At 42.0% G+C, this 17592-nt stretch overlaps 1 protein-coding gene across 1 annotated transcript in view; it reads right to left on the bottom strand.

Annotated features, from left to right (window-relative positions):
• The window catches only part of DYRK4 (dual specificity tyrosine phosphorylation regulated kinase 4), a 46530-nt gene extending 30623 nt beyond the window's left edge, over positions 1 to 15907 (bottom strand). The window contains exons 1-2 of the mRNA XM_057491275.1: positions 15716 to 15907; positions 15183 to 15380 (exon numbers count right to left, since the gene is read on the bottom strand). Coding sequence (XP_057347258.1) covers positions 15183 to 15380; positions 15716 to 15907 — 390 coding nt within the window. The remainder of the gene's footprint in view (positions 1 to 15182; positions 15381 to 15715) is intronic.
• Positions 15908 to 17592: the final 1685 nt, after the last annotated feature.

Genomic DNA, 17592 nt, shown 5'->3' with positions numbered 1-17592 from the left:
TGGCATATAAAACCCCCCAGCCTCACCCCTTATCCTGGCCCTTGCCCTGCCCTTTTAGCCCCAGCAACTGTGAATGACTTGGAGTGTTCACACACCTTGCTGTTTCACATCTAGGCACTTCTGCTCCTGTCCCATTTCTGCTTGGCATGTTCTCCCATCACCCAAGCCACCACCATTTCCTCTGCTCCGAGGTCCTGTCATTCACCTGGTGAATGCACCCACATCTGAGCCCCGGCCAAGGTGCCACTTACTCCATGAGGCCTCTGGAATGCAACCATCCCTCTTGCGTTTATGACCCTGCTGCTCCCCCTGCTCTGTACTTGCTTTCATACAGCTCCTGTAAAGGTCTTCTGCAGCTCAATGTGGTCTTACATCTGCCTTCTTCTGCCTGGCCCAAGGCTCTTGAATAAAAGATCTGTGTCTTATTTCAAAATCTCGAAGACTAACATTATCTCACACAGTAGGCACTTAAATATTTGCTGAAAGAAGGAAGGAAAGGAGGGAGCAGGAAGCCCTGCTACTCGTCGTCAAAGATATGAACTGACTCCAAGCTGTCCTGGAGACAGGTGGGCTTGGACTTCTGCATCCCCTCCTGGTTGGTAGTCCACCCTTCCCAGTGTCACTACATGCCCGCTCCTAGTGGCTTAACTCCCACTAGGAATCGGTGCTGTCCTGCTCCCTGGCACTTCTTTTTGGAGGGAAAGCCATCCTCATCAGCTAACATACAAGAGAACCCCCCTGTGCATAATCTCTCCTTAAAGGCAATGAAGAGAGCACCTAGCAAAACCAGTGCATTGGCCTAAAGAGATGAACCTCTGCTCAAAGAAGACTTTTCAGCCCTAGGGCACTAGATGAAAGGGATAGCTCATTTTAGGAAAGAAAAGCTTCACCAGCCCTGTCAGGCAGGAGTGCATCCCACCAGGAATCACACTGATGTGTAAGTCTGGCAGAATGGAGGAGAGAGGGACACGGAAGGGTGGAAGCCCCAAGCCCTTGTCCTGGGTCCGTGGCCCTCTCCCCAGGGCGCTCTGCCTCCCGCTCCCCGTTCTGCATTCTTATCATGCCAAGTTCCCACCCACAGCATGCAGTTTACCGAATGGCCGCAGGGGGGTGTATTTCCTGCCCCCTCTGACCGCTGAAGGATGATAGGCCGGGTCCCTCTGTAGAGCTACTGGGGCAGAACCCTGAGACACACTGGCTCATCTTATTACCTTGTGCAGGATCTTGGACATTCTCATCTGTAAAGTTCAGGAGAGACAGCAACTGGGCTCTCAGCAGGCCTCAGGGCCACCCCGGGCCCCTGCTGCTAGGCCACCCAGCCTTTTCAGAAAGGCACACCTCCTTGTTCATACCTCACAGGCTATTTTTCTAGTTCTTAGCTGGCTCTTCCTGGTCCTTCCTCCTCCCTATTAAAAAAAAAAATTCCTTAAGTGCCAGGTCAAGGTCGAATGGGGAGATGAGGCTCAAGTTCTGTGATATCAAATCACAGCTCTCCTCCTTGCAGGCTCTGTACTTGCTTTCATACAGCTTCACAGAGGCCAGAACACCCAAGAGCTCAAAACAAATACACTGATGCAGGCAGAGGGTGTGACAAGGAGAACTCTTGAGGGATTCCCTACAAAACACTAGTTTGAAGATGAGTACAGCAGAACGCAGACAGCAGGCAGCGGCCGGGCTCCCCACACCCCCTGCTGAGGCACGAAGCTTCTCTCACCACACAGACCGAAGGCACACTGCAGCATCTCTCCCGTTGCCACTTCTAGCTAAGATTCTGCCCCGAAAGCCCCTTTGCTGTGTGTGAGAAAGCCCAGGATGCCTACACAGAGGGGAGCAGCCTCTGGATTACACCCACAGCCAAGGCTAGGCTCAAGAGACCCATTAGCAGTGTGAACGCGGCCAGCCGCTTGGGAGTACCAGGTTCTCATCTCACTGATGTAGTGTCCTCCCTGGGGCCCTGCCCACCAGTCCGCCCCTGGTGAAGGAGGAGGAAGGAAACCCTTGTCAAACATGGGGTTTGAGAGAAGGGCAAGAGCACAAGCCTGAAATCCCAGATGCTTGGAGCCATTTTCTAATGCATTCAGTGCGTGGCCATGGGGAGACCTGTTGCATGGAGCTTGGAAAATGGTGGTGCTGGGAGCACCCTAGGGACTCTAGTCAAATGTTTACAGATGGAGAAAGGGAGGCTAAGAAGGTTACCCAAGTGACTTGTCCAAGATAACAAAACAGCAGCAAATCCGGGTCTGGAATCTATGTCCCCCAGAGCCTTTCTACTGTATCCTGCTGCCATCAGATGATCTTCTCTGGCCTCTGTTGCGTTCTACCTTGAAACTGGGTAGGAAGGGATTATAAAGTGTTTTCCCTCCAAAAGGTCTCTAAATAAAAATAAGATCATGCTTTCATTCTGATGGAGCCCAGTTATAGCTGACAATAGATAAAAACATCAGAGACAAGCATTTATTCTATTCATTAGGCATAAAATTCCCTATAACATAAAGTGGATTTATGCTTCATGTAGGAGGGTTAGAGTCTGATTTTGAAGGCTCTATTCCCATTAGTTTAGATTTATTGTATGCTTTTGCATATGTTATCCTTCTGCATCAAATGTCCTCCATCCCAGCTTCCTTGAATAATTCCAGGGTGTTTCATTCACTTTGAAAAAATTGTGACTAATGAGCCCTGACTATGCCACTTGATGGGACTGTAACTGACTGGCATGTCAGTGAAGCATGATGCAATGCCTGGGCATTCACCAATGGCTTAAGAAAACTTTCTCTAGGCTCCCAGAGAACTTTATTTCTACATTACAGAGTGCGCTTACCCTGCCTTATTGTCACTTGTTTATTTACATGTTTATATCCCTTACTAGACTATGCATACGAGGCAAGGAGATGTATATTTATTTTTGTATCCCAACACCAAAAGCAATGTGTGACCCAAAGCTGGCTCTCAATAAACACCTGTGGGATAAACCGTGAAAGGGCTCATCAGTCAAAGGCTTTTAAGACTTCACAGGATAGAAAAAGTACATGGACTTTGGAGTCAGACAGACTTTGACTAGAATTCTTGCTCTTTTACTTGCCAATTATGTGCCCTTTGGCAAACCATTTGCCATCTTTCAAGTTCAGTTTCTTTTTCTGCAAAACAAGACTCATAACTTAACAGTAAGGAATCAAAAACCAAAAAGTTACAAAATATACAAGGAAACAAGGTACTGTGAGTAAAAACTAGCAGAAAGTATAGACACAAGAATCAGATTCCTTACCCCTCAAAAAATCCAAATATTGAATTATCAGGTAAAAATTACAAAATAATGATGCATGATATACTTAAAGGAATAAAAGAGATTGAAAATATAAGTGTAAGATACCACACAAATGACCAGATTTAAAAATGAAATTAGAAATTTGAAAAATAAAAATTGAAACTTAAACCTCAATAAATGGGCTAAAAAAAGATTATCCATAACCAAAGAGAGAATCAGTGAACTGGAAGAGACAGGTGTGAAGATATCATCCAGTAAGCAGCACAGAGAGATAAATGAAAAATGTACTCAGAGATTAGAGACATTAGGATTGAGTGAGGTTTGACACACATCTAATTAGAGTTTCAGGAAGGAAAGAATATAGGAAAGACAAAATGCCTCAAGAATTTTTCGGAACTGATGGAAGACATAATTATAAAACTTAGAAGACATTTCTGTATCTGTATGACTTCAGAGTTGGCAGTGATTTATTAAGTGAGCCAAAAAGTACACACTGTAAATTCACCTACTTTTAATTAAGCACTTCTGTTCATCTAACTATATAGAGTATAAAGACAAGCCAAGATTATAGCAAGGTTGCAGGATACAAGATTAATATACAAATTCAATTGCTTTCCTATATATCAGCAATGAACAATTAGAATTTGAAATTAAAAACTCTATTTACATTAGCATCCCCAAGAGGTTGTAATACTCAGGTATAAGTCCAACAAAATATGTACAACATACACATGAGGAAAACTATGACACTCTGATGGAAGAAATAAAAAGTCTAAATAAATGGAGGGATTTTCCATGTTCATGGATAGGAAGACTCAATATCATTAAGGTGTTAGTTCTCACTGAAAACTCAGTGATGAAAGAAATTGAAGAAGACACAAATATATAGAAAGATATTCTGGGTCCAAGAACTGGAAGAATTAATATTGTTAAAATGTCCATACTACCTAAGGCAATCTACAGATTCCTGAAATCCCTATCAAAATATCAATGGCATTTTCCACAGAACCAGAACAAAACTATCCTAAAATTTGTATAGAACCACAGAAAACCCCAAATAACCAAAGCCATCTTGAAAAAGAACAAATTATGGAGGGATCACACTTCCTGGTTGCAAACCACATTATATAAAACCTACAGCAATCAAAGCAGTATAGTATTGGCATAAAAGCAGACACATTGATCAATAGAATAGAACTGTGCCCAGAAATAAACCCATGCATATGTGGTCTGTTATGACAAAGAAGCCAAGAATATACCATGGAGAAAGGACAAGTTTCAATCAATGGTGGTGTGAAAACTGGACAGCCACATGCAAAAGAATGAAACCACATTCCTATTCTTACACCATACCCAAAAACAACTCCAAATGGATTAAAGATTTACAACAAACCTGAAAACTGGAAACCATAAAACTCCTAGAAGAAAACTTAGGGATTAAGATTCTTGGCATTGGTCTTGGCAGTGATTTTTTTGGATTAGATACCAAAAGAAAAAGCAACAAAAGTGAAAATAAACATGTGGGGACCACATCAAGCCAAACAGCCTGGTATAGCAAGGTACAGCACCGCAAGGTACAGCACCAACAAAATGAAAAAGAAACATATGGAATAGGAGAAAATATTTTCAAGTCATGAAAAGGGGTTAATATCCAAAATAAAGAACTCATGTAACTCAGTAACAACAACAAATACCCAAATAACCCAATTTTTAAATGGGCAGAGGATCTGAAAAGACATTTTTCCAGAGACATACAGATGGCCAATAGACACATGAAAAGATGCTCAGCATCACTAATCATCAGGGAAATTCAAATCAAAACCATAGTGAGATACCACTTCACTTCTGTCAGAATGGCTATTATCAGAAAGATAAGAAATAACAAGTATTGGTGAGAATGTGGAGAAAAGAGAACCTTTGTGCACTGGTGGTGGGAATGTAAATTGGTGCAGCCAATATGGAAAACAGTATGGATTTTCCTCAAGAAACTAAAAATAGAACTACAGTATTATCCAGCAATTCCACTTTGGGGTATTTATTTTTTTTTAATGAAAACACTAACTGGAAAAGATAATTGCACCCATGTACACTGCAGCTTTATTCACAATAGCGAAAATATAGAAACAACTTAAGTGGCCATCAGTGGGTGAATGGATAAAGAAAATGTGAGATACACACACACACACAGTGGAATACTATTCAACCATAGAAAATAATGAAATCTTGCCATTTGTGACAACTTGGATGGACCTTGAGGGTATTATGCTAAGTTAAATAAGCTTGGCAGAAAAAGACAAATGCTGCATGATTTTACTTATCTGTGGATTATAAAAAAACAAGCAAAACTCATAGATGTAGAAAACAGACTATGGTTGCCAGAGGTGAGGTGGGCTAGAGGGTGAGCAAATGGAAGATGGTCAAGAAGTACAAACTTACAGTCATAAAATAAACAAGTCATGGGGATATAACGTACCGCATGGTGACTATAGTCAATAATATTGTATTGCATACTATGTAACTTTGTATGGTGATGGAGAAATTAGGCTTATTAAAGTGCTCATTTCTAAGTGTATACAAATATCAGTTCATTATGTTGTTCCCATGGAACTAATATAATGTTAGATGTCAATTATACCTCAATAAAAAATAAATAAAATTTATAAGTCAAGAGGTAGCAAGAAAAAAACCTTGTATATGGATTTGAAACATTTTTATTCATGACTGCCAAAACTTTGAAGCAACAAAGATGTCCTTCAGAAGGTTAAATGGATAAATAAACTGCAGTACATCCAGACAATGCAATGTTAATTCCACACCAAGAAAATATGAGCTATCAAGCCACAAAAAGACATGGGGGAAGCTTAAATGCACATTATTAGGTGAAAGAAGCCAGCCTTTTAAAAGGCTACATTCTGTATGATTCCAACTATCCGATATCCTGGAAAAGGCAAAACTACAGAGACAGTAAAAAGATTGGTTGCTGGGGGTGCACAGGGATGGGGGAGAAGCATGAATAAATGGAGCTCAGGGCATTTTTAGGTCAGTGAAACTATTCTGTGTGATACTGTAATGGTGGATCAATTGTCCACCTTTTGTCAAAAACCAAAGAACTGTACAACATAAGGAGTGAACACTGATGTAAACTATGAGTCCCAGTTAAAACTAATGTGTCTGATATATATGTGCAGAGGGAACAAATAGCTAAATTATTTAAAAAGCACATTTTAAAAACTCCCTTAACTACAATACTACCAAGATCCATATTTAAAATATTTAAATGTAATTATTATTAAAAACATTATATTTTATATAAACTGCCCTAGATTGTGGGGAGTTAGTGCTGAAGCAAACCAAGAATATCTTGGCTGTCACGGAGCTTCTGCTTGAGAACAGCACTGGACAATAGAAATTGTGAAGTTAAAATTTTTCTAGTATCCACATTTAAAAACTAAAAAGAAACAGATGAAATTAATTTTAATAATATGTTTTGACACAATATATTTAGAATACTATTTTTAAGACTAATCAATATTATTGTACCATGTTATCAAGGTATTAATTAGCATACTATAAAATTCACCCAATTATGAAAAAGTATCAATAAGTATTTTACATTCACTTTCTCACACCAATTCTTTTAAGCCTGGTGCATTTTTCACATATAACACCCCTCCATGTGGACTGGCTGCATGTCCAGGGCTCCATAGCCTCATGTGGCCAGTGGCTGCCATATTAGTGCAGTTCAGAGGGTGTCTAAGACAATAAACAACTGAAGAAAACAACTGTGTAATAGAATTAGAAAGGGTGGTGAGGGAAGGCTTGTTTAAGGAGGTGGTATGCAGCCGTTGCACAACTTAAAGGATAGAAGAGAAATAAAAGAGCAAGTACCTGCTCTTCCAGACCTGAAAATACAGAAACATCCTAAATTAACAGCAGCTGGCCCCTGGCCCCTCCCAGTTCTCCTGCGCCGGCCTAAGCTAAACCTGAGACCCTGGAGCTCTGCTAGCTCCTCCAGGCCCAGAGACAGTGCCACGCAACACTGGTTTCTTTGAATCGAACTGCAGAACAGCCAAACATATTCCAACTTGCCGGCTGAGGCACCTGAGGTCCAGAAGAGGCCATGTTCCCTCTACTGGCAGTCAGGGGAAACTATAGCAAGAAAGCATGTTCCTGAAGTAGGGAGAGATTCTGTGTCATTGGGGGCCACTGTGAGAGCTCTGTGATCCTTGCCAGCTGAGTAGAAAGGGTAGGGACCCTGAATAGGCATCAAAGACAAAGGACTGTTTATGGCAGATGGCTCTTTAATGTTTTATCATGTTTTGGCCAGTTAGACATGGGCGTTTTTAAAAGAATCATATATTACTATATAGAGGACTACCTGGTTGTCTTAAAGCCAAGTAAATCAATCATTAATAATCACATTTTAAAATTTCTCTTAGCTGAAATGCTACCAAGATCCATATTAAAAATTTTTAAATATGTGATTATTACTATAAACATTATGTATAACTTATACTATTAAATATCATGAAGTAAATATAAACTATTATCAATTTAAACATTTAAAATATTTTTTTCAACATCTGCTTGGGGCAGTTTATATGGTAAGATCCATGGCTCTCTCAATTTCAGTGTTATATTTTTAGGTGAAGAGATTATAATCCATTCATTTCGGCTTCTAATTAATATCATAACTATCCACTGAAACCCCAGATTTCATGTGCTGAGGACAGTTAGTGGCTTTTCCCATTTCCTTACTTCAGCCTATTCAGTCTGTGGTTGAGGAGTCCACTGGGGAGAATGACCAGATGGGGAAAAGACATTTACTTAGGGCTCACAAGAATAATTACCAATGTAAAGGCAATAGTCACAAGTTTAAATATTTTTAAATGATATGGTCAATTTTTAGCAGTTATGATAAAATACACCATAAAAGAATTTATCTTCAATGTGATTTTTTTATTTTCCTGTGATTTTTGATAATTCTTGTCACTGCAGGAATAACTGATAATAACTGCAGCAGAATTTGCTGTCCTTAAATTTAATATAAATAACATACTTTGAGGTTCTAAAATATAATGATTAAAATATGCATATTTTAAATAAGGATTAAAAGACAATATATGAGACTAATTTAATATAAAATTATTAAATATAAAATATAATATATTTTAATAAGTATTCTTATAGGACAACATTTAACAGAGTTGACATTACTCGGTGAAGAGGCATGGAATTGAGTGATTAAGAATATAAGTTTGAATTCTGTCCACCATGGCTAGTTAGCTTCACTTGCATCTCAGTTTCTCCATCTGTGAAATAGGGATAATAAATAACAGTTCTTGCCTCTAAGGTTCATGCGAAAGTCATCTAAGCACTCAATAAATGTGGGCTCAAGCAGCTTAAAAAAAAAGTAAGTTGCAAAACGTGATGATTTTACTAAGTAAAATCATGACCAAGACCGTTGAGTTTGCATAATATTTTAAAATGTGAACAGAATGTTATCTGTATTGTACTATCATGTTTTGCTGTAGATTTACTATTTGTTTGCTACAGATTTTACTATTTACTGTATCAACTTCTGCTTTATCAAAAGAAATGTCTTACATGTTAAGAAATTTTTGTACTTACGAATTGCAAAATAAATGTGTTTTGCTGTATGTGGTTGTAGCTCCCGGGAGGGAAGGGCTTTTCCCTGCCTGGGGCAAATCCTCTGTGAAACCTATGAAACCAAAATAAGTCAAGGGAAAGGGTAGGTTGGAAGAAACCATTTTTTATTGCTCACAACTTGCTCCAATTGGCTGGCTAGGCTCAGCCTGGCCGTCCTGCTCGCACTCTGCCCCCATGGCGCACTCACTACTTCCCACCTGCCCCTTCCAGGAGGAACTCCATTGGCAGGTCTTGGTGACTGGCAGACACCAGACCAATTACTTACCAGAGCTGGGGAGAGAATGGCCATTTTCCCCTCCACCCCTTGACCTACAGGAGGCTCTCCAGTGGTAAATACCTACTGATATGTAAATGAACTAAGGTCAGGTGGGAGATTCTGGAAATTCTGCAACTTACCCCACAGTGGTGATGGAAAGGGTAGGCAAGAGACAATGGAGTTTGCATTAGGGTCCATTTTTATGAGTTATAACCCTTATGGGGAGAATGCTGGGGTTAAATCAGGAGCACAGCTTGGAGGAAGTAACTTAAGAGTCATCATTTTAAGGAGGTAGTATGTGATCTATGGGGAGGAGAATTTTCACCAGGCCTTGGGTAGGCTGCTAAAGTCTGGCTCTCCAAATAAGTGATGCAGGCAGGTTTCAGAGAGTTAATCCTGCATGCTCTGTGTTCAAGCTTGCTGCAAATTTTTCAGAAAGAACAAAGACTGCAGACAATATGATTGTCTTGTCAATGGGTTTCAGCCCCAGGCAAGTTCTCAATGTATTCAATGTGACCAGAGAAGATGACAGCAAACGTTCTTTGGGGTGAAAGGGTTTATTACCAGGCTTGTTCTCCGCTGAGTACTCTATACAGTTTAATAATAGCTTATTGCCTATGGGTGTAGAAGTGGTAGCCTAGCAACAGGCCAGTTACGTCATCAGGTGGCTTAAGTTCAGTGAAGATCCTGGCCATAGGAACCCCAACTTCCCCACGATGATCTTTTCAGTAAGTTGCAAAATTCAAACCAAGGGAGTTAGAGTAAAAAATATACCTGATTTAGAAGTTGATCTTACAGATGGTGATCACTAAACTACCACATCACAATATTAACATCAATGCTGTGGTGTTTCACTAGTCTTGGAAGCAAAGTAAAAAGAAAAGCCCCATGTCTGTGTTAGAAGGAAATTAAAAAACAACAACAACAACAAAAAACACGTTTTCTGGAAATGTTCTTGCATACATGTTCAGAACCATTCCAGGCTACTTCCAGGATGGTTCCAGCATATAGAGCAGAATGAAAGATACTGTGGAAGAGACACCAGCCAGGGCTTCTTCAAACACAAGTCAGATGTTCAATTAAGGCCTTGCAGTTCTGCAGTTCATGAAACCACTCTGGCCCTCCAGCCGATTTTCCCTCCAAGCCTATCCAGACCTGGCTCTGCCAATTAGCTTGGTCTTCCCACGTCTTCCCTTGCTGCCTCCTGCCATCCAAGGTGCTGGGGCACAGCAATCGCCACTGAGTCCCAGGTCTCAAAATCTTCATGTGGATACTTCTCCTCCCCAAATAAAATTCAAGGATCCTTACCTTCCCAGAGGTGAGATTTTCTTGTTTGCTCACTTTCAGATTTGGGAAGGATGTCAAACTGCATTTCCCTGGCTTTTTAGCATCCATTCTAGTTCTGCAGCAGAAGAGTAAAAAATAAATTGTCACTAGTAGCAAATTACAAGTAATTGCCCCTATATCTGGGGATGGGAAGAGCACAGGGCAGGTGTGGAGAAGAAAAAGTGGCAGATCTAAAAGCTGTGGCTGAGTCTCTGCTGCTCCTTCTGGTTCCCTTCTGCAGTGGTGAGGTAGGGAGGAGAGACATTTTGGCATCAGTCCTGCCCCTCTGAAGGGAGGACAGGAGCCAAGGAAATCAGATGAGCTAATGAAGTAGTTAGCAGTTTGGGACACCAAGCAAAAGACCCATTTCCCATAAGTAACTGCAAAGGAAACCATTCTCATGCCACAAACACCTTTTACCCTAAAATATAGGTGTCTTAGTGGTTACTTGGTAGCTTAATGCCTATAGAAAGAAAAAAAAAAGGAAGCAATTGGCAGAAACACTTTCCCTGGATCTCATTTGGCCATTTTTGCACCTTCTTCATTCAGAGCCCAGCTCTATTAATAATTAACTCACTGCACAATGAAAAAATAACTGGCATAAGTTTGCAGAATCTAGTCAAAGTCCTGATTTATGTACCTGGAAGGTTGAGTCTTAGAGGGCTCTCACGTCACTGTCACACTCCTGTTACATTAGCAGACAGCTGCTGAAACTCCACTTTGTGTCTCTCAAGAGTCCCCTTTTCAGCCCTAACCCTTACAAGAGCCAACGGAATTCAGAATACACAAAATAGCGACAGGACAGAGACCAAGGCAAGAGCCAATGCCATCATGGCTTCTGAAAATCACTCCATTGATAGGTTCTTGCTGACATTATAAGAAATGGTGACAGCATCACAATTTTGAAATCATACAGAAGGTTGAAAACAAGTCATGCCAACTGTTATTGTAGCATAATGGTGAAAAATCAGAAATTACTTGTCTATATATAATGGAATGTTAAAAATAGGGCACATAAGTATTATGGAATATGATGCAATCATTTTAAAAAATAAGGTAAATATTTATGTATGCCTGTAATATACTGAGTAAAAATAGAACAATATATATGATTCCATACTTAAGAAAAAACAAGATGGCTGCATATATTTATACAGGTATATTGAAGGTAATTACCTTCGAGGAGTGGGCTGGGGAGAGTGGCAATGTTCATTTTAACACACACATGCAATAATATTAAAAAATACTATGCAAAGCAAAGAAAAATAGTTGTTTCTCTACAAATAATCATAGTTTCACTTCTTCCCTTTCTTCCTTCCTTACTGCAAGCATTTGCTGAGACAATTCCTCAGATAAACCAGACATGGCCCCTGCCCTCAAGGACAGCCCACTAAGGAGGGGAGACACACAGAAACAGGTCATTGCAATGCACATGATCACTGCAGTAATAAAGGCACATACAAAGAGCTAACAGAGCACACTTCTAGCTGGTGACTAACTGTTGGGAGGGCAAGGAAGCCTTCATACCTGAGCAGAGCAGCCTGTCCTTGAAGAATAAACAGGCAAGGCCAGGAATCAAGGGCAGATGGACAAGACCATACAAGGAACAACAGTATGGAAGAGCATGCGCTTTTCCAGACATTCCAAGTACAGTCACTGGACATTGCTCGTGGAGGACCAGAGAGATGGCTAGGTTGTAAAGGGTCACATGGGGCCTATGCAGCTATTCTAAGCCTGAGCTGACAAGATCAGGTTTGTGATTTGGGGCCATCTCTCTAGCAAGACCAGGGGGCATGATTTGGAGGAGTTCAGGTCAGAAGCCACCTGGAGCATCTGGGCAAGAGGTGATGAGGGCCTCCATCAAGGTAGTGACAGTGAGGATGGGTGGACATATGCACTTGGGGATAATTCAGGAGATGGACCAGGGTAATTTAGGAGATGGCCATCAATTTGACATGGGGGCTTGTAAAATACAAACAGTGGGGAGGTATGAATACAATTTTTCCTGCCAAGGCTCTGTATGAAATGCCTCCTTCATCTCCTTCACAGGGACATGGGAGACAATAAAAACTGATGTACATCTTTCCAAGCAATCAGAGCTCTGCCCTCTGTTGAGCTTTGGAAACTCTGAAGGCCCGGAGAAAGTGGTGAGGCCTCTTAGAGTCCCGTCTCTGTGCTGCCCCCAGATAGATTTTGAGCAAGCCATTTGTCTTCCCTCTCTCTATACTCAGTCCCCATGTGTAAAATGACAAAGTTGGATGAGGTGACCTCTAATATTCCTGACAGTTCTGAGCTTCTGACTCTATCAAATACTCTCAGAATGGAAAAAAATAAATTCTGTTGCAACTTACTCCTTAAATTCCCTCCTTTGGATAATTCTGTTCATCAAAGACTGTTGTGTGCCTTTCTTGATGCACTCGATCTGGATTTCACCTAAACCATTACACCTAACCCATACTCAGTTTATCCTCAAAATACATGGTGAGCCATGTAGAAAAAGTTAAAATATGTATCTTGTGTATGCCTGTTGCCTGAAGGATTAAAGAATGAATAAATTCAGCTCAGAGCTAGAGTGAATATTGCTTTGAGAAATGGAATTAAATTTGAAAATTCCTCCTATTTTACATGAAGATTCTTAGTTCCCCTACCTCTACAGCCTATACCAATCTCCCTCATCTGGATTTCAGTACTTTTGTCTGTGGAGATCATTCTGTCACTTGGTCAACAGCTTTAGGGTTAATTATCTTCAGTGTGTGTATTTCCAACTCATCTTGATTGTGAGTCTGTTGGGGGCAGGGACGGTGAGCTTGTGCTTTTATTTTTTATGTTCCTCATGGGAGAAGGACATGACTTGTCCATTGAAAGCTTTCGGTACACATTTGCTGAAGGAAGAGCAATCTAAGATAGTTTAGATCAATTCATCAAAAACTTTCATACCACCAACTCTGTATCAGATACTGTGCTAAGCATGGGGGATTCCAAAATAAATAAAACATAATCCTTGCTTTCAAGGAATTCAAAATCAGGTGGACAAGACAGACCCATAAACAGTAGTGCCCATGTTACTGCATGCATAGTATTTTACACATAATGCATTATCTATGCATACTGAATTTCAACACCCAAAAAGGAAATGTATCTTTTGATATTTACCTGTTATGATTTCAGTATTTCAACTGCAGTTGTCAGTGGCTTGAACTTTATATCCTGGGGGACTACATCTGGGGTAGAAATTGTGGCAGGGTAGGGTTTGCAGGGACTCCCTTTGTATTTCTGTGAACAGGAGATAATGTACTTAACATACTGAAGCTCCTCTCACTTCTGCCAAAGAGAATTCCTCGGCCCAACTTCAGTTACTGTTGAAAGTTGTCATAGTCCATGGACTCACAGGCTCTTAGGAGCTGGAGGAGGTTTTAGAGGCCGTCTCACCCATTTTCCCACCCCAGGCAGAAATTGTCTTCAGAGCAGCCCTGCCTGACCATTGCTCAGCTCTGCTGGAGTGTTCTGTGACAGGGCTCACTGCTTCTCCAGGCAAGCCCTTTCACGCCCAGATGTTAATTTACATGTGGTTGGCGCTCAGTAAATGTCAGTTTGAAGAAATGATATTGAGCAGCCTATCTTCCACTGGTACTTGTTATCCTCTGCAAGGCAACAAAGAACACATCTACCCTCTCTTCTACTCGGGAGTTCCTGAATATTCAAAACAACAGCATTTGCCTCCCCAGCACCTACACATCTCCAAGCATTTCATGGTTTTATTTCAAACCCCTCCTCATAAGACAGAGTATCCAGCATGACAGAGAAGAACCTGTATTGTTTTTAGCCCTATATTCTACTTTGGTTTTTTAATGATCTTTCTTGAAGTGGCTGCTCTTTTCTAGAGTCTAGATTATGGTCTAGTCAATGCTAAGTCAGGTAGTGAATCCTCTACATCCCCATTTAGTCGCTTGCTGTCTATGGATGCAGCCTAGAGCAGCATTTGCTCTTTCAGATGTCACAGCACATTCATGCTGGGTTTGGGATCAGCTAAAACCACCCTAGCACGGGGTGGTCCACAGGTTTGAGAAGCATGCATTCTGGCCAAATTGTCGACAACAGTACTGCTTGGAGGGGGCAGTCAGGGAAGAGGAGTTAGCACCCTGCAGGAGTATGCCTTCCCGCTTATCTTTACTCTCTTGATAAAGACGGAAACTGAGAAGGGAAATGGACTGATGTCACAGAACCAATTAGCCGCAGCCCATGTTGGAGAATTCGTTACAAAACTCCTTGATTTTAGGAATCTACCTAACAGAGGTGATTAAATCCTTCAAGCAAGAGTGGCAACAAGGGACACATATTTGTTGTTTCATACTTTGAACTTTCCATTGAAATCGACTCACACTTGGTTTCCAAGTGTCCATTTAAGCCTGAACACTGAATGTTTGAATTAAGATTGCTTCAGTCGTTCAAAACACGTCAGAGGGGTCACAAGTTACTTAAGCCCTAAATCGGCAGTTGGACATTTCAAACACAGCAAATAACCAGAATTAACTACAGAAGTTTTTTTTAAATCCCAAATTTTGCATTGCTCATCCCCCTTTTAAGGAAAAAATTGCTAACACTGAGAAGTACCCCAGAGTGGCAATTACCACCTGAGAGAGTATTGCTCTTGACGTAAAAGCCACACACCTCCAATGCTTTTAGGTCGAGGGCGGGGCTCTGGCTGAGCGCCCAGGCAAACGGGCCCACTCCAGACCGCTGCTCCGCCAGATCATCAACCGCAGCCCGGTGGGGTCTTGGGCCCGGTTTTGCTTTCCAAGAGGACCAGACTTGCAGTGAAGATAAAGGGGGAAGAGTGTTCTGTGCCCCAAGTTGTTGGGGTCCAGTCTGGAAGCAGTTTCAGGGTAGGTCTTACGAGCTCTCTAAAACCCGTCTCTCCCCATCCCGCCCCCAGCCGGTCAGCGATGCAACGTTCTATTAACATAAAAGGATCCTGCGTTGGGTCCTGAGGATGCAGCTGCTCATTGTTTAGAGCGAAATCCAAAATGTCACTTTCCTTTTCCGCTCGCAGCTGCCCTTTTCTCTCCTCCGACCCCAAACCTTCCTTTTTGCACTGGCTACACGCTTCATCCTCCCGCTCCCCCGACCTCTTCCCCTCGCTGCCCCAGAGGCTTCTCCCTCGAAGGGCGCGGGGCGCGAGCTGGCCGCCTCCCTCTCCTTACTTTGTCCGGGAGGGGCGGGGAGGTGGGAGGGGCTGCATCGGGCGGTGCAGGCGCCCCCGGCTGGACAGGCACCGCGGGGCGGCGGGCCACCACGCTCTGCTCCCGTCGCGATGGAAACGACTGCCGCGCTTCCTGTGACTCAGGCTCTGGTCCGGTCCCAAACCAGCTTTCACATCGGCCTAAAGAACACATCCCTTTCCCTCTCACTCCCCTTCTCTTGCCCCCAGTTCTTTCATGTTTGGGACAAAAATTGGACAGCTCCAAGGATAGAGATGGGAGATGATCAACAGACCAGACTCCTGAAACTATCCCTAGCCCTCTCCCTCTTCAGAAAAGCTGGTTACCAGAAGCTCATAGCAAATCTTCTGGATATAATGTGTTCCCTAGACAAACACTTTCTGAGTGCCTACTTTGGCACCAGGTTGTTAACAGCCTAAAAACTAAGGAAAGCTGTAGTTGAACCAACAGTAGCGTGGCCTGGAGGAACACAGCTGGTCCGTGAGGAAACAAACATTCCAATACAGCTCTTGGAGAAGGCCCAGTTATTCCAGTCTTCAAGGACAGGTAGGAATTAGCAAAGTAAAGGCAAATAAGTTCCAGTTTAAAGGCCCTGGGCCAAGGGAGAACACTGTACCACGGATGCCAGCTCTGCTTGGAGTAGCAGGGGTCAAAAGTGCACATGCGCAGCATGAGGTGAGGTTGAAGGTGCGGCCGGGCCAGCCTGATTCAAAATCATCTTGTGAACTGAACAGACTAAGGTGTGTAAGTGTGTGAGTTTTAAGCAGTGGGATGATCACACTCTTGTTATTTTAGAAATGGCACCTGGCAATAATGGTATGGAGGGTAGGCCAGAGGCCAATAATCAAGGCAAGGATGCCTGTTGGAAATAGAAAGTGATTTTTCAGAGTGAGAGGCAGTAAGTGGGAGGAGAGAACAGTTTTGAGATTAGAAAATGTAATTCAGGAATGGAGCGTGATGTGGATGTGAAGGGTCTGAGTGCCGCAGGCACCTGAGCGGACAGTGGTGCCATTTACTAATAGGATAAAGGAGGGAAGACATTGGGGGAGGGAGACTGGTTATTGATTTGGAGATGATTTGCATCAGATGATCAATGGGCCAGGCAACAGGTCTTGTGCAGGGCAAGATCTAGGCTAAGGATCCTGACTTGGCAATCAGCATCACATAGGCGACCACTGGAGCCTGAAGTCATCTAAGCTTTTAAAAAAAAGTCAGGGGGAAAAGAATGGAATCACACTGAATATGACACTATAAGGTGGGAGGAGTGGGTGCAGGTGACACAAAAGATTAGAAAACTGCAAAATCTGAACAGTAGACAGGGGGGTAGGGAGAAAATTACAAAAGCAGAGTGTCATGTGAGCTCAGGAAATAAAATGTACTGAGCAGAGTATGATGAATAGGGTCTGTAAGATCAGGTGAGAAAAACAGGCACTGGATTTGGCATCAGGAGGTCATCAGTGCTTTCTGCAAGGCCAGTTTCTCATACTTTAAGGTAATTCCAACAGCAACTATTCATTTGAATAAAAGAAAAAACAGGTACATTAAGGTGGTGCCAGATGATTAAACAATGATATCATTACTTAATACAGGGTACTCTCAATAAATGTTTATTGTAGAACTGTACCAGAGAGAGTATCTCAATACTAAGTAACTGAAAATTATGTTTTTTAAAACAGAGTTGATTGGACATAAATATGAGCAACTTCTTCATGAACATATCTCCCCGGGCAAGGGAAAAAAAAGCAAAAATGAACAAGTGGGACTCTATCAAGCTCAAAAGCTTCTGTACAGCAAAGGACACCACCAATAGAACAAAAAGGTGCTACAGTATGGGAGAATATATTCATAAACGACAGATC

This window comes from Manis pentadactyla, chromosome 14, assembly GCF_030020395.1.
Source record: "Manis pentadactyla isolate mManPen7 chromosome 14, mManPen7.hap1, whole genome shotgun sequence".
Taxonomy (NCBI): domain Eukaryota; kingdom Metazoa; phylum Chordata; class Mammalia; order Pholidota; family Manidae; genus Manis; species Manis pentadactyla.
This window is presented reverse-complemented; position numbering and strand designations above follow the sequence as displayed.